Raw genomic sequence first — 27759 nt, 5'->3', positions numbered from 1 at the left:
AGGCAGCAATAGCCCAGAGCACCTGCCTTGTAAAGACTTATCATTGAGCTGCACTGGGTAGTCTGTGATTGGACAGCCACAGAAAGTCTGGGCGGGTTAGAAGGGGAGGACTTGCAAAGGCTGCAGACAAGATATGCATGTTTGTTGGGGATAATGAAGTGTTCCTTTGAGAACAGTAAGGTTTAAGAGTGGCTGGAACCAATAAACGTAATTGGTCGTTTCAAATGCTGTATCGCCGTACCATTTAAATGAAGGATCCCACACCTGGCAAGTTCTAACATTCTTCTAGATGAGGGTGATTCACAACGATTACACAAGCATCAGTTTGTGTCCATTTCCTATAATGCACAACAGGAAACCAACATCAGTCATTTGGGAAACTTTGTTTTATTATTTATGTAGTGCTGTACAATATTATAGAACACATTGGCTTTTCCGGTTTATCGTTACAAATAAATAGAAGCACTAGCCTAAATAAACAGAAATTATACTAAATATAAAAAAAAAGAAAAAAAAATTGCAAGCCATGGGGGGACAGGTAGAAATGGTGAGAATATGCCAAGTGCATGCCTACATTTTAGCTGTCCTAACTATTAATAAAAAGACAGCGAATATTAGGTATCCGTAACCATTATTTCTTGCAACAGCAGATCCACCAGTGCCCAACCGAAAATGAATAACGTACCAGTCTTTCCCGAGGACCTAAGATAGTGTCAATGTATAGCAGGGCTCTTTGAGACGAAGAGATATTTTACTCACAGAATCCAAATGTAAGGGTCAATCCGCATAGATCTATAGTTTAACGGAACAATCCGCATACATTTTTATAATTTAAGAAACAAACTATAGTTTTTTTTTATTTTTGTCCATTTCTTTCTGCTACTGATCCCTGACATCCCTTAGGAAACATCTCATTTTACAATGCTGCTCCCTAGCGCTGACATGGTCTGGTAAAGGGTTAATCCTGAACCCAGCTGCCGTGCATTCAGCAGAGGTTATATGTTCATCCTTAGCCCTACTCTAGCTGGCTTCCTGTGGCCCCAGAGACAGCACATGTGATACGAGAGGAGGCCTCCTGCTGACTGCTTTGGCAGGCATTGTATGAGAGACTGCTCTTGGAGAGCTGGCAGTGACGCAAAACCGGATTCTACTAAGACAGGATGAGACTGCTTGGCTGCCCCTTTAAATCCTTACCTATGCTAGCATTGGATGGCAACTATTAAACCACAAGGGAATGAGATCGCACCTTACCCATAAACACAACAAAACCGTTCTGCCAAAGGAACCAAGGTCTGCAACGCACAATCCCTTTCTACACAATATAGACTTCAATGACCGAGCAAAAATACCACTCGTTACGTTTTACCAAATAGCGATTTCTCCAGAATTCCTTACCGAGTATCCGCACTTTCAGGCCATCACGCTGTCGTTCTACTATTTACACTTCCATCCAGTGACAATCATATAATCGCGCAATAGGTCGATTACACAGGGTACGTTTAGTAACAGATACATCTAGTCTGCGAGGCATTTCTATGGTTACTCAGACTCCTTAAATCCAGGTTTATTGGGGTTCCCTCTCCTTGAACGTCAGATGAAAAGTGCTTAAATGGAATCAATTTGGATTTTTCGGTCAGACACGATTTAAAGGAAAATATTCTTCTGTTCGGTACAGCTTTGGAAGTTCGTAAGATCTTTGTTTTGTGGAGGTTGTTTTCTAAAATAAAGATTAAAAACAAGTTATAAAGTAAATGTTATTCCAGTTACTGTAACATGCGCGTGACGGGTTACAGACAGACTGGAGACAAAACAAGACCATTCTACAAAGTATAAAAACCATACAGAAACTGCGGCCCAAGGAGCAGAACTAAATAAATCACATATTGATGTGTTTCCTGGGCAACAACGAAGTTCTGAACAAAATATCACACAGACCAACACGTTTTTTTTCGAAAGTGTGAATTTGTTGAGAAATCAGTGTGAGTTTCCATTCAATTCCTGACTTTTCACACTAGAATCTTACTTTGTAGGGAAATAAATCTGAATGGAAAAGATATTTAGAGGAAGTTCAGAGTTTATTAAATGACCACCATTGGTTATTGCTCCCTGAACCTCAGACAAGGCAGATAGGGAAATTCTGTTTATTGCCTTGTACGAAGTCACTGGTATGATAGGCACTCAGAAGACAACTCCAGGGATAAAATTGAGCATGGAGGGAGATTTCAAAATAAAGCACAGTTTTATGAGCAAGTGAGAACGAAATCTTTAACCCCTTAAGGACCAAACTTCTGAAATAAAAGGGAATCATGACATGTCACACATGTCATGTGTCCTTTAAGGGGTTACGGACTGATTAATAATAAAAACTGCTATGAACTTTTTCTGTATATTTTCTGACTTAACCAGAAATGGAATCCTTGGTACGTATCTTTTTATGAATTAGGAGCTACTGATTGGCTGAGAGCGTCAGCTGACCACTCTAAGTTAACGCGCGGTGGCGTTGACTCTGCCCGGCGGCTGGAAGTGCTTTTGATAGAGTTTTTTCAAATACAAGATGTCAATGGGACAGCGAGGAACGGTGGTGCAGAACATTGGTCACGGGTAATAAAGCATGACATTTTGATGAAATAGTTATGGTGCTTTGACAGACCCTTTAATGCAGGTCTAGTTACTCATACGTACATATTGAAATATGTGTAAGCGTTCTTTTCTTATATAACCATTTATATTAATGTATTCATGGTCATTCAAAATGGAATGGTCACAATGAAGATATTTACACTAATTAATACCTCACAAAACGTTAAAGGGACACTATAGTCACCTAGACCACTTCAGCTCAATGAAGTGATCTGGGTGCCAGGTCCCCCAGGTTTTAACCCTTCAGATGTAAACATAGCTTCAGAGAAACTGCTATGTTTACATTGCAGGGTTAATCCAATTTCTAATGGCTGTCTTCCTGACAGCCGCTAGAGGCGCTTCCCCGACGCTGGATGCGAAATTCGCATCCAGCATGCAGAACGTCCATAGGAAAGCATTGAGAAATGCTTTCCTATGGACTGTTTAAATGCGCGCGAGGCTCTTGCTGCGCATTCCGCTCCACTCGGGAGCTGACGTCGGCGGGGGAGGAGAGGTCACCAGCGCCGAGGGAGCCCGGCTCTGGATTAAGGTAAGCCCCTTCAGCACCAAGGGAAGGGGTGGTCCTAAGGTCGCTATAGTGTCAGGAAAAATAGTTTGTTTTACTGACATTATAGTGATCCTTTAACTACGGGTTATACCTTTACCAAAAACAGTGTGTCATATTATATACAGAGCTGTGTCATACTCCGCAGGAGCAGGATGGGGCAATGACCGGTGCCCTGGACCTGGAAGCAGTTTGGGTTACTTGTTTAATACCAAATGTACTATTCAATCCATAAGCTCCTCAATAGAATTTGCTGGAGTCAGTGAACAAGTCACCGTTCAGCTTTAACTCAACTGTAACATGTCCCTGAATAGTCTTCTGGTGTCATTCAATAAATTGGGGAGATCTGACAAGCAAACCGTATAACCCAAAATAACTAAAGTTAAAAAATGATCGAACTCTTCATGTTGCATGTTAGCTTGTTTGGTCCCACAATCCTCGATTCCTATTAAAAAAAAAAATATGCTGCTGCTAAAGTGTATTACTTTAGTTTTTTTGTTTTTATAAAAAAGGGCTTTACATTTAAAATGAGGCCAAAATAGAATATTCTGTAAACCAGCTGTGTCTTAAAATTCAGAATTCAAGGAACAAGGAAGTGTTAAGAATACAAACCTATATTCCTAATAATGTAGTGTTTATATAGCTGCACCCCCCATATATGCCCTAAACAGAGGGACCTCGGTTTACAAACGCCTCCGTTAACATCATTTTAGGTTCACAAATGTAAATCCATTGAAAATAACGCCTCGGTTTACAATTTTTAACGTTAAATCCCAGGAATTCACATCTTTGGTGAATAACCCGGATATAAGACAGAGTTATTCTTTGAGCAAAAGCCTTTAGCAATCAGTTATTGGACAGTTCACACAATAACATAATATTAAGTAATATTATATATACTATAACATTTATAGTGTGTCATATTATATATACTGTGGCACCCCGACTGGCCAATCGCTGCTTCCTAGTACCTCCGAATACTCCTAAGCACTTCACCAGACACCATAACCACCATAAACCCCACAGCCAGCGTTACAGCTTGGTTGGGGTCTTGCTGTCTTCCACTCAAATGCACTCAGGCTCTTAAAAGAACCAAGTGGTTATAATCCAAGGGAGTGTAATGAGTATAGCAATCCCCAGAGTGAATATAGCTGTCCCCTCCACACATGAGACGAGGCTCTATGTTGAGGGTAAAGTGGAACTGGCTTAATGGGAGCCACATGCAGCCTTATATGCAACTCCCTAGGCAAGGGGTTTCCAGATACACATTCCAGGGGCATTCCCCTCTGGAGAGGAGACTACAGTAAAACATACATATAATTACATTGGCTCTCAGGTCCAGGACACTCCCACACAAAATAGGGTAATGGAAGTCATAATTTTGACCGACCGTGCACATGGTCCTATGCCCAAAACAGTTCCAGGGAATCAGGGCTAACGGTCAGTCTCTCTTTCTGGAGTACAAAAGTATATAAATCATATAACCGGAGCCTTTTAACCTTGGACAAGGTATATTGCAGGGCCCATAGTCCTGAGGCAGGAGGCTGGCAAGCAGGCCCCTCCAGGAGCCCGAGTGTTTAATATTATTTATACACTATAATAAAACCCATTGATAGTGTGTGTCATATTATATATACACGATAACATTTATAAAATGCGTAATATTATATATACTATAACAGTGTCATATATATTCTATATATATTATAAAATTTATAGATGTGTAATATTATATATACACTGTTTATAATAAAACAACATTTATAGAGTATAAATGTTTTCGTATATATGATATGACACACTCTATAAATGTTATAGTATAATATGACAGTGTGTAATGTCATATTATATATACTATTTTTATTAAAAAATATTTAGCCTTATACACATCCTGAGCATTCTTCAATTCCTTTTCTGCGTTAGCCTTATACACATCCCGAGCATTCTTCAATTCCTTTACTGTGTTAGCCTTATACACATCCTGAGCATTCTTCAATTCCTTTACTGTGTTAGCCTTATACAGATCCCGAGCATTCTTCAATTCCTTGCTGTGTTAGCCCTATACACATCCCGAGCATTCTTCAATACCTTTACTGTGTTAGCCTTATACACATCCTGAGCATTCTTCAATTCCTTTACTGTGTTAGCCTTATACACATCCTGAGCATTCTTCAATTCCTTTACTGTGTTAGCCTTATACACATCCCGAGCATTCTTCAATACCTTTACTGTGTTAGCCTTATACACATCCCGAGCATTCTTCAATACCTTTACTGTGTTAGCCTTATACACATCCTGAGCATTCTTCAATTCCTTTACTGTGTTAGCCTTATACACATCCTGAGCATTCTTCAATCCCTTTACTGTGTTATCCTTATACACATTCTGAGCATTCTTCAATTCCTTTACTGCGTTACCTTATACACATCCCGAGCATTCTTCAATTCCTTTACTGCGTTACCTTATACACACCCTGAGCATTCTTCAATTCCTTTACTATGTTAGCCTTATACACATCCTGAGCATTCTTCAATTCCTTTACTGCGTTAGCCTTATACACATCCCAGCATTCTTCAATTCCTTTACTGTGTTAGCTTTATACACATCCTGAGTATTCTTCAATTCCTTTACTGTGTTAGCTTTATACACATGCTGAGTATTCTTCAATTCCTTTACTGCGTTACCTTATACACATCCTGAGTATTCTTCAATTCCTTTACTGCGTTACCTTATACACATCCTGAGCATTCTTCAATTCCTTTACTGCATTAGCCTTATACACATCCTGAGCATTCTTCAATCCCTTTACTGCGTTACCTTATACACATCCTGAGCATTCTTCAATTCCTTTACTGTGTTAGCCTTATACACATCCTGAGCATTCTTTAACAACTTCATTGTGAGAAGGCTTTACCTCTTCCAGCTGGTAATAAATAAAGCTCACACAAAATATATACAAACTTAGTTTTTTTACAAAACCCTATAATATACCCTTGACTGAAACATTTTTCCTCTGGGGTATGAAAAAGAGAGAAATAATTAGTATTGCTATATGTATAGAACAATCCAAATAATGGAGGCAAAGGGCCTAAAAAACAAAAAACCTTATCTTTTATTGTGAAGGTCAATAAAGAATCCCTCCCAAACCGTGATCTAAGAAATAAAGTACAAGACAAATCCACGATCCCCGTGCAAAGAGTTTTTTTGTTTGTATTGATTTTTCAGGATTACATGGAATATATTCATGCGCACTTTGCTTGCTCAGCAGAGCTCTCACACATTGTGTCACCTTCTCCAAATCACGGCCCTCAATCCTCTGCCCTCCCTGACATTAGAAATGTTCTACTGATTGCCTCAGGATACATTGTATCCCAGACAGCACTTCCAGTCAAGTTTGTCTATAAAAAAAAATATTAAAAAAATCAGGAATAAAAATGTCCGTCATTTCCAGGATACTGCATGGCAATTCTGACGTGCTCACAAATAGTTACCTGGTTAAAGGCAGCTGCATTCTGCAAAAGAAAATATTAAAGAACTAGTTACTGGTTTGTTAAATTTTCATGGTTCTTGTAAACTCGTCTCTATTAAATTTTCGTTGTTTTGGCGAAGGTTTGGGCGAGCCTGTACAGCAGAGTTCTTGGAATGCAGAGTTTGAAGGCATAATATCCCTTTAACCCCTTAAGGACCAAACTTCTGGAATAAAAGGGAATCATGATATTTGACACATGTCATGTGTCCTTAAGGGGTTAAACAGCGTGAGCATGGGGTCCCAACGAGTCTCTGAAACGAGTCGCCATTTCGCAGTGTTTCTGCAGAATTCCTACACTTCACGCAGACTACGGTCTCGTAGCTTTTCCCCTACTAGACACACTGACTGCAAATTTCCTTTAGAATCTCTAGAGATTAAATAATACCGTCTGCGAATATCTCCCCCGGTCGTATGTAAGGTTTTTCTTTAGGGCCAATGTTACATGAAAGTGGAACTAGCATGAATCATTTTTTTTTTTGCGTGAATATAATTTTTATTTATTCGTTGTGTTAGTATCAAGGAACAATGAGACTCGCAGGTCTCCAAGATGTGTTATAGCAAAAAGTATCAGGTCGGGCTCGCAGGCCCACATCGTGGACGGACTCGCAGGTCCTCATTCTCTGGCGTTATGTACTACATATAATACAAGTTTTTATATATGTTATAAACGGGATGAACCACATGTACAGTAACAGTCTTTAGTCCAGGTTAGATAGCGTTTTATACTGTGTCAGTATTTGTGAGGTGAGCACCGTTGTCCGTGTCATTCGTCTATTCAAGAACCTCGCTGCGTTCGCTTTGTTCCAGCTAACTTATATAAGTTTTGTTTGTATGTCGGTGTTCCCACGCTATCATTCGGTTCGTTCATTGTATTAGAGGTTCGTACTGTGTGTGCGTCTGGGCTCGTAAGCCTCTCTTCTGACCTCGATTGTCAGGCCTCTCATAGGGCCCTTTGTCTTGAGTTGTGTGGTATTGCCCTTGTTGAGTTCGTGTTTATCCCCCACCGTTACTGTAGTATATCATGTGTTTATTTAGGGATGTGTTGGTGTTGTGGGCATGAGGTTCCCCCTTGCTGAGTGGGTGGTTGCGACTTTAGTCGTGTCGCGTCCGGGCCCGTCTGGGGTTATTACGTTCGTTCGTTGGGTGTGTCATGGGGACGTTATCCCCGACAGATCGGGGGAGTTCGTGTAGTTCTATGGATGTTTTCGTTCGGCGTACGGCTATCCCTTGTTGCGGTGGGTGCGGTAGAGTTGGATCGGGCAGTGGTATAACTCAGGTTGTTAGGGAAGGGGGGGGGAGGTTCTGTTCCTGTCATCTGTCGGTCATCTTCTGTCATCTGTAGTGTGTGTTCCGAGTCCTGTCTGTCTGTGTTGTGTTAGTCGTCAGAGTCGGTTCTGAGTTCTAGTTGGAATCCCTCCTTTGCTGTCTCTAGGATCCAGTGCGTCCATATGCTCATGTAGGTCATAGTGGTATTATTGGCCGTCATGGTCAGCTCCTCTATTGTCCTGAGTTCCTCCATTTGGCGAAACCAGGTCAAGAGCGGGGGTGTCACGGTTTGTTTCCAGAATTGGGGGAGCACTCGTTTGGCCACATTAAGTATTCTAATAGTCATGGACTTTTTGTACCTAGAGTGGGGAACTGTTGTGTGGTGCAGGAGCATCGCTGCCGGTTCCGGGGGGGGGAGGGGGGGTGGGGGGGTGTCCGTGAATCATTACTTTTTTATATTTTTAAGATCAATATTCTCTCCCCATTCAGCCCGTCTGTTTTCAGTGAGTAAGGGTTGGAACCCTCCTCTAAGCAGTGCGTATCAGGCTGCTGCCACTGATCCAAACAGTTAGCCAAACCAACTGCTATCTGTAGAATATAAATTATCCGAAAACCACAGTGTATTTTACACTAAAGGGATAGAGACATTAACTGCTGTCTGTAGAATACTCAGAGGAAGATGACCAGCCCAGGTATCAGGTGTTAGATCATCGGTTACCAGGGTGACCCGAATACAGCAGCTGGAAGAGGCAATTAACCAAAAGCACAATATCTTTACCTCGTAACTACGAGATATCTCTTTAGTGTGAGAGTCTGTGGAGGTCACCATACCAGTTTACGTGGAGCTGTTTTCAAGCTGTCCAAGAAGAATCACTCCCAGAACCCACAGCCGCAGTCCTGGGCTGGTTACCTGAATTCATTCATAGTACTAAGCAATGACAATGATAGTGCGCTGGGGTTTGCTTATAATGACGGTTAATCCTGATAAGTCAAGAACCAAACTGTCTTTCTCAATCACCTAAAACATATAACTTCTAGAAAATGCACCCATTATGAAAGTCGAGAACGGGCATTGCCCAGCTCTAGGCCAAGTGAATCAGTCCAGCTGTTCTAGGCCTGTAAATCCCAGCACTGTATAACCATCCCAACGCAGCATGGACCTGAAACAGAGATCATTTCTTCGGAGTAAAAAAAAGCATACTGATTGCGTCATGTTACGGTTTTACGTGAAATACTCTCGCTTTTGCCAATAACGTGGGCCTGATCGTGCAAATTATAGACAGACGGTCAAATTATTTCTCTGAATTTGGGTCTAACTTTAAAGATCACAACTCGGGTCTTTTAAAAAAGGCCCAAAAAATGAAACTGGGGGAGGGAACAGTCAAAAACTAAATCTAAAAAACCCTTAAAACAATGTAAAACAAATGAATGCCTCTCTAGCTCCTCTCAGAGCCGGGCTCCTGAGCAATGAATGGTTTATAGTCAGGAGCCTCGCAGGCAGCTATCCAGACACCAAGGCAATATGTCTGCACACAGAATCGTGGTACTGGAGTGTGCGTGGGGGATGGGCGGCTGATGTGAGGCTGCCGTTTTAATGGAGGCTCATGCAGGCTGAGTGCTTGCTAGTGGGTGACTGCACAGAACACTTTGCAGGAAAAAAAAAACTGCACACAGCAACTGCAGACGGCCGATCCCTGGGAGGCAGCAAGCTACGACATAATCTTCTGAAAGCTTACCCAGGAAACTACCACTGACTCCTGAGTGAACTCCTATTCTCTACGCACAATGGGGTTTATTTACCAAGCTGGGAGTTGGACAGAACTGACAAAGGAATTGTAAACGTTGGACCAAAATAGGTAAAAATTGAAAAATTCTACAACTCAGCCACAATGTCCACTCGATTACTTTGGCCTGAAATAAACTTGCTGTCCATGCCCCGGGTCAATTCTCCACAATTTCATGACTGCTGGATACACCCCGATTTCTTTTGGGGGGGGGGGGGTTGTGGGGCAGATGGAGTAAGTTGGGTTATAGACAGCTAAGCAATCTCAATCAAAGGGCTTTTTTTGTTTTTTTGGATGGTTCTAAGTCGAACAGAAGAGTAAGAATGGTTTCGATAGTATAAAATATTATTTTATTCTCTTAGTATTTCCCGGTTTCCTACCTGTAATAAGAACTCAGAAATTATCGGCCCTTTCGGTGGTTTTAATGCCCGTTATTATCCAAACTGTTTAGGCGTTTTGGCCAATTAATAATGGGATTTGTAAACACAGATTTAAGCTTTCTCACCATCTAAACAGTGATTCAGAGTATCTGTGGACCTCAAACCAGTCTGTGAAGGTCAGAGGTGATCGAGGGCCATTAGTGACCCCCGGAGAATGACTTGTGAAGTGCTACATTATTGGCGTCTGGAGAAACTCAGGACTTGGGGCAGAGCTAGCGGCCCCTAGGGAATGGGGTGCTATCATAATGGATACATGTATTTATTTCTCTCTTTTATCACTGAATTATTCACTATAGTGTGAATGGTCAGGAATTCACAGTGAATTTAACATTTTAGGCCCAGATAACTTAAAATAACCTAACTGGAAAATAAAATGTAAAATCATCACATCTCATCTTTAAAAACCCTTCATCAATCCTTAAATAAAGGTTTCCATTTTGTTTGTGTTATTAAATCCAATCTCCTGAGACCCTTCGCATCTCAAACGCACTTACTGTTCGTTTACAATTTCTTTCAACAAAAGGGTTGTTTATTCTGCAAAAATCCTCCTATCGGACGCACATCGGGCGTGAAGTGTGTGGTTTGGGGGATCCTTGTTGATGTTTAAACATAATTCTGCTTTTAATAGGAATATATGCACCTATTATCAGGACCGCATTGAGTAATATATAAAATAAGCAGCTGGGTACAGGTACAGGTACTTGTCTAATAAGGGCGCCTATTCTGTACAAATGGGCAGGTTTTTTTACCTTTCCAGAAATGATTGCTTTACTTTTAAATTTGCTACAAGTTAATTGTATTATTTTTACTTTCAAAAAGAGGTATTCCTTCCAAATCATGGAGCGAGCAACAGAGAACTGGATTTTTGGATTCGGGGCTTGTGAGAATTCTACGCCTACAGTTGTACATGCAGCCCAGGATATAATGTTCCATAGAAATATAGAGGGTTGTAGTGATTGATACACAGCGATATAAAAACACACCAAAAATAGCACACTTCTACAGAGACATCTTGGTAAACCTGGTCCCACCGGAAGCAATATTTAACAAATCGAAATAATCACAGAATGTGAACTGGGGTTTTCAAACCTTAATATTCTACGATGGTTTAATGGGGTCTGTAAATATACTAACTGCAAACTATCCCACAGAGAGGCTCCACAAATATAGAAAAATGGAAAAAACTGGATAGTGCAAAAATGTAACAAAAACTAACTAACTGGTGATACAAATAAATGGTTCTTTCCTTTTTTGGATCAACAAGTACGGGAATTCAGAAATATTTAGCTCGATAAGCCTAGTTAACAATACATTCCTTATAACTGTTTATAGTAGAAACTGATCAGTTATACAGATATTTCTGCAATCCATCGTTTTCATTTCTGTTGGTATCAATGTAACAAAACGGGTCAAATGACATTACGATGGATTCATCACTTCCCTAAAAGTGGCAGTTCCTCATTCCCTCAATTCAGTAAACACTATTGTAGGGCTACCTGGAGTGAGGAGTGTACAATATGCAGTACGCGCATGCGCCCTCCTCGTGTATGGAATCAGGCAATGTCAATTACAAACCGACCAAAAAACACAACCCGTGGTTGCTAGTTCACGTTTGGGTTTCACACGTGGCAGTAATGCTTGAAGTGACTCTCACCTTGGAAATGTGGACTGCTGGACTTTACAGAGAAACAACAAGAAATTGCAACTTTTACACCATTCTATCTCAATTGGTACCCCCCTCACTTAGTTATTTTTTATTCCCACATCGACTACTCTGCCCCTTTAGCTTTCATTTCTCTTGTCAATTCTCCACACTTCTCACTTTAGGGAATGAGACCCATTATTATGTGCCCTCATTTGCCTTGGGCTAGCAAAGCATCATGGTATTCGCAGGTGCCCGGCTCTGACCTACATTGGCGGCACCTACGTACGAGCTCAGACTGTGATTCTGTTTCTTGTATCATGGAATGCGTTCACAAGGACTCGAGATGCTGTCTCATTTTATACATCCACGGCAGTGCCCAGTGGGAGAGAGAGAGTGCAAGAACGCCGTGATACAGTCTGCCGTTAAAAGGCTCGGAGGACAAATCTTTCCCACTCCTCATCTGAAAAGGGAGGGGGCCAGGGGGAGCGTGAAATTTGCTGAAGCATAATCACTAGGCACTCCTGTTTAATAGAAGTGCACCTCATTTAAAGGGAGAACGGACACGGCAGAAACACAAATCCACTACTGACAGAAAACAGATATGGCCGTACAAGGGATGGAGTAGTGGTTGCATGAAACGCTCCCGTGAGGGGTTTAGTTTGGGCAGATTGTAAACAAGCTGACATTACAGTCCGTCATTAGGAGATCCGGAACGTTGCATTAAACAAAAGCAATTGAAATGGAGGATAAACATGTTCCAGAGAATTTTGCCGGTGAAAAGAACGGCAGAGTTTGTCAGGGGCGCTCTACAGCTGGGGGATACTTTTTGGCTATCCCTGGGCTACGTCTAAATATAAAGTGATTTATGGTTGTAGCGATGTGGTAACACTCTTAATTATGTAGCAATACACCATAACAATATATATATTCAGCAAACAAACTGAATTGCTATAGCATGGGGATCAATGTTATCAATCTGCACCAGCTGAGTGTCAGGCAAGGCCAAATATTCAGCGGGTAAAGCATTAAGCATGCAACAGCACATGCGCTGTATTGCCCAGACTTTCTGTGGCTGTCCAATCACAGACTTCCCAATGCAGCTCAATGAGAAGTCTTTGCAAGGCAGATGCTCTGGGCCATTGCTGCCTCTTGAGTTTAGTTCCACTGAGCTAAACAACCAGGAAGTAACAGGACCGGGTGTCTGATTGACAGCCAGGGGGGTGTAACAAGGCTCATTTTTAAAAGTGTAAATTTCTATTGAGATCTTCACTCTTCACATATAAACAACACAATCAAGTTAAAGTACCTTAGGGGTCTCTAGTGTCCCTTTAACGCCCCGTGCTATCAGTCATCCAATGGCACTCCCCAGCAGGTAGGCTTTTTTCCATATCATGTAAGGACATGGCAGGGTAGTGTTTTGGAAAGATCAGCTGAATCCCATAAGCAAATCTGCCCAAAGTTCGGTTTGCATGATCATCCCAACCCCCCTGTCTAGATCTCTCTAGAGGCTTCTAGTGGTCTGGCGAGCCTGGAGCAAGGTGACCTCTCTGACCCTCCTTCTGGATTGGTTTTCCTGTATGATTTCTAGTGTTATAAAGACATTTAAAATGATATCATATATATATCTATATCTATAGTGGCATAACTACCCCGGTCCTCTCCGTCACCTAGACACTTCTTGACCTACTCCCATGGCGCAGTAAGGGCTGTCTTAAAGAGCGAGGAGATGTCTCAAGTTTATAATTAACGAAGAATATTTATCTCGAGGCTTCTAAAACTGTTAACTGTAAAAATTGTACACTGTGCTCCAGCAGGCCGAAACCCTCCCAGATCAGGAACACGTTCCACTAACCAATTGTTTAAATCTCAGGAACCCCTGCGCGGCAGGTTAACTAGCAGACCTTCAATTTTAAACTCCCTTTGAGTTAAACAATTCTCATTTCAGTAAAGAAACCTGTACGATTATTCTTAGCTGATAATGTCGAGAAAGACCCTGAAGGCCCACTTTGTTAAAAAATCATATTTATTTATAAACAAAGATTCCCTTAAACAATTTGAAATAAATCAGTCCAGGATTTGTTAATGTATGACCTAGACGGCATTGTCACACATTTAACCCTCTGCGTGCCAAAGGAGATACGCAACGACAACGTCTCTTTTATTCATCTTCAATTATCGTTTAAATGTATCAATACTAATTATATTACCTCCAGTCTGACCTAAAACCCCATTAAAGAAACCGGCTTCTGCTCTTAACTCACACGGAGCTGCAGGCGTCGATACAATGCAGCCACTGCGTGCGATTAATTATTATACAAGCGCTAACGATGCATCTAATGTCCATTAAACCAGTAAAGGATTGCAAACGGCACATGAACATCGAGAGGGAACAGATATAAACTGTATGGGGGGGGGGGGGGGATTATTTACTAAATGGGGAACTGAACATGTTTGACCAGTAGAGTTGGGGAATTTTCCTATTTCATCTGTTTTAGCAGAAAATGTACAATTCCCCGTTTAGGGAGTAAATCCCCTGAGATTTAATAAATATCAGTAAAACAAAATGCTTTGGATTGCACCCTGATGCTTCTCTCCCAGATGTACAGTTTAAATAATCTAAGTAAGAGAGACCACCTGTCGCAGATTAGACACTATACTGCATAGTGTGAGCAAGACCACCATGTGCCGGGCTGATATTTAAATAATACATTTATTTTGCTCTATAAGCCCAATATACCGGCCGTCCCATGCAGGGCTTTTTTTTCCCATCAAAACTACCCATGAAGCTATGCCTAAGGTTTTTGGGAGTTGCAGTTCACCCATTAGATTTCAACAGAACAAAGCTGACAACTCAACTACAAGACCCAGAAAGCCTTAGGTCCCAAAAAAGTACCGTTTATGGGATATGGGCTTCACCATTGGCTCAGTCACTTCCTGGCGAAATCTAGGAATTTCAAACGTGAATTCATTACTTTTTTATATAATTATTTAAAAATGATGAAATTGCCTTTTTTAGTACATTGTCTATATACTACATTATAAAATGACTGGATCGAGCTGTAATTAAATTGTAACCTAAATTCTTTAATATTTTCAGCCGTTAATGGGTGCCTTTCGCAGTAGCAGACAATGAGCACTTACTCTGAGGAAGGTTGGAACGCTGGCACCTCGGAAGATCCTGTTAAGGGTTTGAGGAAAAGATAGACTCTCGCTCTCAGCTTGCGTCACTTCCTCCTCCATAAAGGTCACATGATGTCCGACCATCTTAACAAACGCCTAAGGAAGAGACAAATCGAACAGTTATTGATCGCACATCGAGGCTGAATATATCTGATAGACACACACCCCCCCTTACCGATCTCTACATTAAAAAAGAATGGATGAGGCGACAAACCTCCAATTTATCGACTCGGGAATAGATTCGGTTCATTTCTTCCACTCGAAGTTTAATTGCTGGAATTTTTTCTTCAAGAATTTGAGAGCTTTCTTTTCTTATCTGAATGGGGGGAAAATAAAATATCTATTTATATTTATCCATAAAAAGCTGATAAGGTATAAAATATGTAGATGTCAGCGATGAATGTGGTGAAATATCCCCAGAACAATCACTGGGGCAAAAAATGACATCATCAGTCATTATGGTACCTTAATCATATTATTTCACAAGGTATCCCTGTACCTCTCACACATTATACCATCAGCCACTGCGGTAATTCTAACAATCAAATCACAAAACATCACAGTATCTCTCACACATGACATCACAACACATCACAATATCTCTCACACATGACATCATCAGCAAATTGTAACGGTCGCAAATGACATCACAACACATCACAGTATCTCTCACACATTACATCATCCGCAAACTGTAACTGTCACAAATGACATCACAACACATCACAGTATCTCTCACACATTACATCTTCAGCAAACTGTAACGGTCACAAATGACATCACAACTCATCACGGTATCTCTCACACATTACATCACAACACATCACGGTATCTCTCACACATTACATATTCAGCAAACTGTAACGGTCACACATTACATCACAGTATCTCTCACACATTACATCGTCAAACTGTAACTGTCACAAATGACATCACAACACACCATGGAACCTCTCACACATTACATATTCAGCAAACTGTAACGGTCACACATTACATCACAGTATCTCTCACACATTACATCGTCAAACTGTAACTGTCACAAATGACATCACAACACACCATGGAACCTCTCACACATTACATATTCAGCAAACTGTAACGGTCACACATTACATCACAGTATCTCTCACACATTACATCACAACACATCACAGTATCTCTCACACATTACATCATCAGCAAACTGTAACGGTCACAAATGACATCACAACTCATCACGGTATCTCTCACACATTACATCACAACACATCACGGTATCTCTCACACATTACATATTCAGCAAACTGTAACGGTCACACATTACATCACAGTATCTCTCACACATTACATCGTCAAACTGTAACTGTCACAAATGACATCACAACACACCATGGAACCTCTCACACATTACATATTCAGCAAACTGTAACGGTCACACATTACATCACAGTATCTCTCACACATTACATCACAACACATCACAGTATCTCTCACACATTACATCATCAGCAAACTGTAACGGTCACAAATGACATCACAACACATCACCGTATCTCTCACACATTACATCACAACACATCACATCACAGTATCTCTCACACATTACATCACAACACATCACAGTACCTCTCACACATTACATCGTCAAACTGTAACTGTCACAAATGACATCACAACACACCATGGAACCTCTCCCACATTACATCATCAACACATCACAGTACCTCTCACACGTTACATCATAAGGTCCAATAAATAACAAAAACAAGAAAATTCTCATAGGGCAATAAGCTGTATTAAGTAATTTTTTTCTGCACACATTATAAAATAAGGCCTCATGGTACTTTGTATACATTATATCATAAACCATCATGGTATGACACCATGATACCTCGCCCACAAGATCTCTCTCCCATTACATTCTAAATAGACTCTCAATCAGTACGTCATTAAGACGCTCACATATGACATCAGATAAAGCATCTCACACGAGACATCATCAAGAGACGCCATGATACATCACAAAATACCCACAATATCTCTCCTAATGTACAAAATACATTCATTGCTCTATACAAGCTTTACTCAGACACTGAATAAGATAACCGTGTCAGATTCTCCTCCGTTTTCCCCGACATACAGGCACGTTGGTGCCATCTCGTTCAGCATGTTCCTAGCCTCACTATTTCAGGCCAAGCAGTGAAGATACACAATAGCCAATATCGTCCCCAGAAATGAAAGCAACGTGTTAAGGCAGGACAGGGGGTTTTAGAGAGAGGCTACTCCAACAAAAACATGTGTTTGTTAAGGTCTCATATTCCATTTGATAAATATATCAATACAAACAGCCAAACGTGTATCAATGAGGAATATAAAACTATTGCACAAAAAGGAATTTTATGTCATAAGAACCATATTCGGAAAAGAGTCTAATTCTGCTATTTTTCCAGATCAACTATTTTTAGCTCGAAATATTTTAATTCACTTAAATTTTTGGGTCTCACAAATAAACCTCATTGTCAATATAAAATAAAACAACTAGATTTTAAAAAAGTTTTTTGTTGTTTTTTTTAACATCCACATTTTTGTTCTACAGAAATAGATGTAATTAAAGTTACAGCTTTCCCAAAATAACAAAAAACTTCAGAATATCTATTTTAATATGAATTTAGAATATCTGTTTTAACCCACATTAATGATTATGTTAAGATGAGTCGAAGAGTACACGGTTATTGTTTAAAATCAGAAGGTTGCATGCACCGTCCTCGCAGTACAATAATGAGTTCGGACACCTTTAACACGGTCACATTTGGAACGGCCTACCCCAAACTTTAATTTATTACTCTGAAGCGGACCTTCCTCCGAGCCCAATTCAAAATAACTAATGTTAGCACTTTCTAGTAACTAAGGGAGACCGTTTCTTTATAATTATACCATATAGTTTTGTTTTATATTACCCTGCGTTTCAACCCAATTAACTATGGGGAGATTTACTGGTGAGAAAAAAAAAAGTCTGATGAACAATTTCTTGACATAGAAATGGTGAAATAATTGCTCTCCGCGATACTGCCTTAATCTCAGCAAAGACAAAACTTAACGAGCTGGTTTTGGGTATTTTCTGTGTTTTTTTGTTATCTGAATATGACCGCGGGTCGTGACACCTTGGGTGTGGTTGTAGAGGTCTTTGATTGAGAGAAATAGCATTCATTACTAGGCTCAACGTAAAATATCTGAGAGTGCTGGGAGTAGCCTTCCGCAGCACCGATAATGTATAATCTTGTCAATCTTTGCTGTTGCACAATCCTCCGTCAATCATTGGGTTAAAAAAAAAGACTTCACAGCCACGGCTAAGTGTGATATGAATTGCAAAAGGAAAATCTGCAGCATTTAGACCGGCCTAGTGGCATCAATTAATGACAGATGGCATGCACAATATGATGGATGCAATGTCCATGGGATGGAGGGATTAGGCTATCCTGGAAAGGGGACATCGTTTTGGTGGTAGGAAAACGTGTGCATGGGCAATTCATTAAGTCAAAAAAATGCAATAAATCAGGCCAGTAGTGAACTCAGCAAAAATACTGAACACCACCACTACGATAATGACTGTGAAACAGCACCACCTCTGGCCAGTAAAATTATTACACACCACTGGGAAGTGTGTCCTCCATTTCCTAAGTAAAGGAAGAGAAAAATGGAGAGAAAGTTTCATCAAAATGGCAGCCACTTCCATCTACTGCCTTACCCAGTGCCCTCTTTATCCGTTTCCAGGGGGATGTTTGAATAAAAACGGGCTCTATTAAACGATTGGAACGCGAAGTTCGTTAATTAAACTAATTTTTCTCTAGTAGAGGTGTAAAGATACAATTGTAGCACGCAGACTGGAATTATAAAAAGCCAATTTGAGCACAGCGAAATGTAGGTCTCTCCTGGGGCAGGTAGCAATGCTAATTGCTAATTACTAGCTGTCTCGAACAGAATTCAGATTCTAGAGGAAATGCCAACAATCAACCATCACCGTGCTGTATTAACTCTTCACATGATGCAAGGCACGCCACATCGCAACGCATGCCAGCACAGAGCACGGCAGAAAAGCAGCAGAAAATGGAATATATTGCACTGCTTTATATATATCAGCGCAATATATTACATTTTCTGCTGGCATTAGATTAATATTTCCTAATAGCAGGCGGCCATTTTATGGACTGTCTATCAGTACGTGGGATTCACAGAAAGGCAGTAAATCAAAATGGCTGCTCTGACAACCAAACCAATCTCACACCTTGTAAAAATACTTAAAACAGAAAACAAAGGCAAAATCTTCCAGCAACCGGTCTACCATAGCAAGATGTACAACAACTACGACTGTTTACGTTATTTCCTCTATTTTTTTCTAGGTTAAAACCAATGGCGAGTAAAGATTCAGATAAATAGACAGAAAATAGACCGACCCCTCGCGACAAGTTATAAACAGCCCCGACCTCCCTCCAGAGAATGGAATCTATCAATATTTTCTGTTAAAGACAAGACTCCAACAACACGATTAACAAGGTTATTTACTAACGTGAGACATGTCAGGAATTCAAAGTGAATTTCACATTTAAGGCCAACGTAACCGAACTCAAACAATTCTTCATGTCCGCTATGCACTACATTTGACTAGTTTGGCCTTAAATTTGAATTCCCATCAATTCTAATTTTAAATTACACAAGCAAGATTGTAGTAAAAGGCTGTTTCCTGACGTGTTAGGTCAATGGGCGTTAAACGCTGGGTAAGGGGTCGTCATTGGGTCCCAAACAGACAGAGCAGATCAACATACGGATGACGTTCCAGTTAACTGTCCACATGTAAGGTCAATGGAGACCCCTCTAACATTAACGAGAATATAATTAGCTTGTTTGCAGAGGTTAATTCTGTTATATAAAATATTACAAGTCAAGAATGGGTCGTCAAGGTGATACCAAGTTCTTATTTGGGTCACTGACAAAAAATGACTGCATTAGAGGTTACCAAGGGGCGTCAGTTCAGGGGTGTAAAAGTGAGGGGACAGTCAAGGACAAGGCATTTCCAGCACATTTTAGGAGACATAATTGCAGTATTTCACTGATAAAGTAATTAAGAATAGGATTACATTTTAAATTGGTGTTTCTGAATGTATAACACAAATACAACCAACGATATGGAGGGACAGAGGGATATGGATCCTAAGATGAGGCTGTTTTTCTTAAAAACAGGACTCCCAAGGGCATTATAAGCCCCTAACACTGAGAGCAGTAACTGATTTGTATTTACCTCTTTAAAATATGTTTTTACAAATATTTAATTATTTAACCCCTTAAGGACCAAACTTCTGGAATAAAAGGGAGTCATGTGTCCTTAAGGGGTTAACTATGTTGGAGTTTCTGTCACTTGTTTCTCAATATTTAGCACTAATAAATAACCTTTAATTGACATGGTATTACTATCTATTAGTGTGGACATTAAACAGGAATTCAGGAGAAATGGCTTTACAAATCTTCGGTCTAGCTGATAGCAACAGATTATCCAAAGCGAGGATTTTAATCAACTTGGGCCAAGTCATCCGACATTTTGCAAGTTAGCTGTCAGGTCAATCCGTTTCGCAGTTTAGTGAATAACTAATCTATTCTAATGCTCTATTTCTGTAACATTAAATTATACATCGCTAGCCATTCTTACCGGACCCAGTCTACTCAATATCTAAGATCTACATTGAGAACAAACATCTACCGCTAGGTGAGTCCGGAGAATGCGCTTCAACCTTACGCATAAATATACACATTTTGCACACAATTAGCTCAATTTTTTTTTTCTTGTCGCCAGTTTGTTCAAGGTCACAATGTCTTCCTATGACGTCATGTTATAAGAAACAATAGAAAACCTCATGGATGATGTTACTAAAAAGAAACAATATTTACTTTTAGATATAAAATAAAAAAACAGAACACTTTTTTTTTTTTTTTAGGAGATAAACCATGGTACCAGTGGTTTTCCATTAAATCCCTATTTCAGTCAAGGCAAGTGTATGAAAGGGTTAATACAGGACGAGCCGGCCTGCTCGACCAAGCTCTGAATTAAACCTCGGCCGTGAACAGGTTAACTGTAATGTATCAAGCGAAGGCTGTGCGTAAACCAGTTAATGCACATTACTGCCACCTAGTGGCTCACATAACTGCTCTGTGCAACTACATAGCCATCTCGAGAGGTAGATTTACTGCTTCTAAGATGGCTGCCCTGCCAGATTGTTTGATTTACGCCTACTGGCCATGCAACGTACAGCACATTGCATCATTGAACAGTGTGGGTGTCCAAATGGTGGCACTTGGGCCTAATGTATCATAGTTTGGCTCTCAGCGGTCGTAGACTAATGGAATATACAACTGTTTTTTATCATTTGCCAGTTACATTTTAATCAGCTCTATAGCACAGCAGTAGACAATGTGTGTGGAGACAATAATCACTGCTACAGACAATGTGTGTAGATACAATAATCACTGCTACAGACAATGTGTGTAGATACAATAATCACTGCTACAGACAATGTGTGTGGAGACAATAATCACTGCTACAGACAATGTGTGTAGATACAATAATCACTGCTACAGACAATGTGTGTGGAGACAATAATCACTGCTACAGACAATGTGTGTAGATACAATAATCACTGCTACAGACAATGTGTGTGGAGACAATAATCACTGCTACAGACAATGTGTGTGGAGACAATAATCACTGCTACAGACAATGTGTGTAGATACAATAATCACTGCTACAGACAATGTGTGTGGAGACAATAATCACTGCTACAGACAATGTGTGTGGAGACAATAATCACTGCTACAGACAATGTGTGTGGAGACAATAATCACTGCTACAGACAATGTGTGTGGAGACAATAATCACTGCTACAGACAATGTGTGTAGATACAATAATCACTGCTACAGACAATGTGTGTGGAGACAATAATCACTGCTACAGACAATGTGTGTGGAGACAATAATCACTGCTACAGACAATGTGTTCAGATACAATAATCACTGCTACAGACAATGTGTGTGGAGACAATAATCACTGCTACAGACAATGTGTGTAGATACAATAATCACTGCTACAGACAATGTGTGTGGAGACAATAATCACTGCTACAGACAATGTGTGTAGATACAATAATCACTGCTACAGACAATGTGTGTGGAGACAATAATCACTGCTACAGACAATGTGTGTGGAGACAATAATCACTGCTACAGACAATGTGTGTAGATACAATAATCACTGCTACAGACAATGTGTGTGGAGACAATAATCACTGCTACAGACAATGTGTGTGGAGACAATAATCACTGCTACAGACAATGTGTGTGGAGACAATAATCACTGCTACAGACAATGTGTGTGGAGACAATAATCACTGCTACAGACAATGTGTGTGGAGACAATAATCACTGCTACAGACAATGTGTGTAGATACAATAATCACTGCTACAGACAATGTGTGTGGAGACAATAATCACTGCTACAGACAATGTGTGTAGATACAATAATCACTGCTACAGACAATGTGTGTAGATACAATAATCACTGCTACAGACAATGTGTGTGGAGACAATAATCACTGCTACAGACAATGTGTGTAGATACAATAATCACTGCTACAGACAATGTGTGTGGAGACAATAATCACTGCTACAGACAATGTGTGTGGAGACAATAATCACTGCTACAGACAATGTGTGTGGAGACAATAATCACTGCTACAGACAATGTGTGTAGATACAATAATCACTGCTACAGACAATGTGTGTGGAGACAATAATCACTGCTACAGACAATGTGTGTGGAGACAATAATCACTGCTACAGACAATGTGTGTGGAGACAATAATCACTGCTACAGACAATGTGTGTAGATACAATAATCACTACTACAGACAATGTGTGTGGAGACAATAATCACTGCTACAGACAATGTGTGTAGATACAATAATCACTGCTACAGACAATGTGTGTGGAGACAATAATCACTGCTACAGACAATGTGTGTGGAGACAATAATCACTGCTACAGACAATGTGTGTAGATACAATAATCACTGCTACAGACAATGTGTGTAGATACAATAATCACTGCTACAGACAATGTGTGTAGATACAATAATCACTGCTACAGACAATGTGTGTAGATACAATAATCACTGCTACAGACAATGTGTGTAGATACAATAATCACTGCTACAGACAATGTGTGTAGATACAATAATCACTGCTACAGACAATGTGTTCAGATACAATAATCACTGCTACAGACAATGTGTGTAGATACAATAATCACTGCTACAGACAATGTGTGTAGATACAATAATCACTGCTACAGACAATGTGTTCAGATACAATAATCACTGCTACAGACAATGTGTGTAGATACAATAATCACTGCTACAGACAATGTGTGTAGATACAATAATCACTGCTACAGACAATGTGTTCAGATACAATAATCACTGCTACAGACAATGTGTTCAGATACAATAATCACTGCTACAGACAATGTGTGTAGATACAATAATCACTGCTACAGACAATGTGTGTAGATACAATAATCACTGCTACAGACAATGTGTGTAGATACAATAATCGCTGCTACAGACAATGTGTGTGGAGACAATAATCACTGCTACAGACAATGTGTTCAGATACAATGGAGCGTTGGAAATGTAAGGTCTAATCCTCTGGCTGCTGTGTATCATTGCATCTAATAATCTTTGCTCTACGAGGTGAGGATATCTCTACATGTCTAATAATCTTTGCTCTACGAGGTGAGGATATCTCTACATGTCTGCTAATTCTGGTCAAAATTAGAATAAATTAAAAAATAAAATGCTTACAATGTCCATCATGGCACAGAATTCGTCCAGTCTAATCAGCATCTCTTCGATGGAATTCTCCAAATGTTGCACCTGCCGAAGGTCACACAATGTATCAGACAGATATAAACATTAATCATAGGTCTCATGATGTCACTGAGCAGGATTTATTTACTATGATTTAGTGCTTGGGCATTAGTCTGCGCTGTGTATAGGGTGCTGTATAGCACTGAGAGCCGTGACAAGAAGGCACAACAAATAGAACAAACGTAAGGGAACGCAAGAACTTGCAATTCAGGGTACATCCATAACGCCGCAGTATTAAGCTACGGGGGCTGTGTCTGCTAAAACCCGGCTCATTTTAAGAACGGCCAAGTAAAACACTGCAGTTTATTCAAATCAGTGTAAGAATGGCTTTAAAATTGATGAAATAGGATTCACAAATAGTGAACTAATGTCAACTTTACGAGACACTTGCTCAGCCTTTGCCTTTAACAGCAACTTGATGAACCCCTATGTCTGGAGAGTCATTGTTTAGCTACGTCTAGGAGCTTAAAATGACCATTTGGCTCAGTTCTGATTTAGTTACCAATAGCAGGAGTTCTCAGTCTCAAGTGAAATGCATTGGAACTAAATTTGTGAAATAATGGCGCTGTTTGAGTTTTACACATTACGGGTTTATAACGCTGGGGTGCTGGACACTGATTGTCAATGAAACAGGCCGTTAAAGGGAATTATCCACCGATGTGTCAACATTCAGCTCTGATAATATCTTATCGAACACCATCTCTAGATTTGGATGAACTCAAACTGCCCCTGTGCCCAATATCTAGGCTGAACAAGTCTCATTTTATTGCTATTCCATAAGCTTAGGTCATGGGTATCACGTGCCCACAGTGGGGCTCACATGTCCGATTGGGCATCTTTTGGATTCTGAATTATAACGTCAGGTCTGTTAATATCTGAGGCCGATATATTGATACATTGTCTCCTCAATACCCGAGCACACCAGAAATACTGTTTGCAAGCTAATGTGTGGATCAAAAGTGCAACACAGATTCTGTCTGCCTTGTCAATGTGACAATCTAGGTCAAGTGCTTTTATAAAAAATAAAAAGAAATTGCTTATGATGTGCACCGGAGAATAAAGCAAATCTAAACAGCCTTCCTAATCGTGGCCTTCACTCTAATATTTAGGCAGCAGACATGGGATGCGGTCAGATCTTCTTCACATATTTGTTTACAATAGATTTTTAATTCCATCTAAATGAATCTAATTTCCAGTCACCAATTTAGTTTACTCTGGGAGTGTGTGCAAAAATATTCTCAGTGTGATTTAGAGAAAATCCCAATACGTTTAAAAAAATATTATTAAATAAAAATAAATAGAATAGATTGAATTTCCTTTTTATTTACAGATTATTTTCCAATATCCCCTCCGTGCCGGTACTTTGGGGGCTGTGTACGTTCATTAATCAGTAAAACCAGGAATACGATATATTTTCATTTATTGAATGTTTGAAGGGTTATTCACTAAAAGACACAAACTGACAAGAAGAAAGCGATCCCTTTTAAGGCCAAAATAGCAAAATGTGTTAAATCCTCTATTCACTCTGTGCCTATTAGAGTGAGTCAAATCAGCGAGGATGTTTGTGTCAGTGTGTGTCTTTTACTGAGTGTATGTCATTGTATGTGTATCTGAGAGTGTGTGTATGTCAGTGTGTGTGTGCCTGTCAGTGAAAGTGTGGGTTGTTCAAACAGTGTGTAGACCAATGACTGTGTGTCTGTCAGTGAGTGTATGTCAGGGCATGTGTCAATGAGGGCTTGCTTCTGTCAGTCAAAAAAGTGGCCTTGACACGAAGTGGTGAGTCAAATTCAGATTAGGGGGTTGCCTGAATTTAGTCGTGTCTAGGGCAGCACTAATCCAAGATACACCACTGCGTATAGCTGAAGATAACCATCCGATACGGTGATATAGTCATGGTGAAGAAGAGCCAATGGTTGGACTAACGCGTGGCCCACAATGCAATGCAACATTGGCTATCATTAAGATTTCCATACAAACGCGCATGCATTATTTAAAGCTGATAACAGATCACATTCGGTAATAATAAGGGAATCTGTAAAATAAACGCTTACAAAGAGAAGATTTATCACAGAAAAGTAAAGTTTCACACGTGGCGCAATCAGCCAGATCATTCTATTGGTTGCCACGGACCTTTCTCTATCAGGGAGACTTTATATAAACCATCATCACTGTGTCTGGTTTGTAATTAGTTCTTAAACTTTTATATCGACCCAGAGCAGCATTCGGCCAACCTCAGAGCTCCGTATAGAATTGGGGTCCCCAACCGTAGTCCTCTAGCTGGTCTAAGACTACATTTCCCATAATTCTTTGCCACCTTGCATCCCAAGCCGTCTCACAGGGCACAATGAGTTAGTGGCATCTTATGTCGATGGGTTCATTGTTACCTTCTCATCTTACTGTGTTAGACGGGACTTAATACACGTCTTAGAACCACGTTTGGGAGACAAAGATCTCTGCTTCTGCAGAACCTATTTGAGAAGGCGATCATCACTCCGCATGGTCTTCCAGGATTATAAAATATAATGCTTCCAGACACCAAGAGGTTCTGCAGCAGATAAAGACCTGGAAAAATGATGCCAATCACGTGTGTGCTATGCAGTTTATAGTTTGTACAGCGCTTTGGACAATGTTGGAGCTGGGATTGGTCACGTACCTCAGTACTGGAGTAAGCTGTGAGAAGCTGGGCATGGTGCTGACTGCCAGGTACTGCACTCAGCCCCTGCACTCTGTCCATGCCTTGCTGGAGCAGCAATGTAATATTATACCCAGGTGGTGTCTGGCTGCCCAGCTGCTCCATGCACCGAGTTCCTGGGGTTTCCTGCAGATTCTCTGATTCTATCTGATCTTCCAGTGATTTCCTTCCTATCATCTCTCTCTCTGTCTGCTGCTCCAGAACATCTGCAACTTCTAGATGATGCTCTCTCCCTCCCAGCAGCTCCTGCACCCCAATACCTCCCAGCAGCTCCTGCACCCCAACACCTCCCTGCAGCTCCTGCACCCCAATACCTGCTTGCAGCTCACGCAACCCTATACCTCCCTGCAGCTCCTGCACCCCAACACCTCCCTGCAGCTCCTGCACCCCAATACCTGCATGCAGCTCCTTCAACCCTATACCTGCCTGCATCTCCAGCACCCCAATACCTCCCTGCAGCTCCTGCACCCCAACACCTCCCTGCAGCTTCTGCACCCCAATACATCCCTGCAGCTCCTGCACCCCAATACCTCCCTGCAGCTCCTGCACCCCTAATCCTCTCTGAAGCTCCTGTACCCCAATACTTTCCTGCAGCTTCTGCACCCCTAATCCTCCCTGCAGCTCCTGCACCCCAATACCTCCCTGCAGTTTCCTCCCACTCCCTCCATGCTGGTCTTGCTGGATTTCTGCTGTCTCTCCCCCGGCCTCATCCCTGCTCACAGCCCCGGCTCTCTCCCCCATGTGGCCGCCGGGTCCTGGGGACCTCCGGTTGCTGCTCTCAGGGGCCCAGAGCCGCTCACTCATCACTGGCTGCAGCTCCCTTCAATGCACTGAGTAACTCTGAGTACTCTGCCGCCACCGTGTGGCCAACCGCGGGAACTGCATCCACTAACTAAAACTACTGTCTGTAGAGAATGGGGAATTCATTACATTGTATTTATTATATTGTTACATTTATTATATTATATTACTGTGTTATATTACTGAGTTATATTTATTATATGTATTTTTATATTTATTGTTATATTATATGACATTGTTAATTTTATATGTATTATTATATTACAGTTATATTATATTATTAAATG

General features: G+C 40.6%; 1 protein-coding gene across 3 annotated transcripts; it reads right to left on the bottom strand.

The window, feature by feature from the left end:
- Positions 1 to 410: 410 nt before the first annotated feature.
- Positions 411 to 27492, bottom strand: BCAS4 (breast carcinoma amplified sequence 4). 3 transcript variants are annotated; one of them, XM_063425680.1, is made up of 6 exons: positions 27194 to 27492; positions 26633 to 27130; positions 23914 to 23985; positions 15243 to 15344; positions 14990 to 15124; positions 411 to 1717 (listed from the first exon to the last, which is right to left on the bottom strand). In XM_063425680.1, exons 1-6 carry the CDS (start codon positions 27473 to 27475, stop codon positions 1634 to 1636), a joined length of 1173 nt encoding a protein of 390 aa, XP_063281750.1. In that variant the 5' UTR covers positions 27476 to 27492; the 3' UTR covers positions 411 to 1633. The 3 variants fall into 3 exon arrangements, with proteins under 3 accessions (XP_063281750.1, XP_063281751.1, XP_063281749.1); XM_063425681.1 differs by having other exon boundaries at positions 26633 to 27147; positions 27310 to 27492; XM_063425679.1 differs by having other exon boundaries at positions 26633 to 27492.
- Positions 27493 to 27759: the final 267 nt, after the last annotated feature.

Source organism: Pelobates fuscus, chromosome 6, assembly GCF_036172605.1.
Source record: "Pelobates fuscus isolate aPelFus1 chromosome 6, aPelFus1.pri, whole genome shotgun sequence".
In the NCBI taxonomy this organism is placed as follows: domain Eukaryota; kingdom Metazoa; phylum Chordata; class Amphibia; order Anura; family Pelobatidae; genus Pelobates; species Pelobates fuscus.
This window is presented reverse-complemented; position numbering and strand designations above follow the sequence as displayed.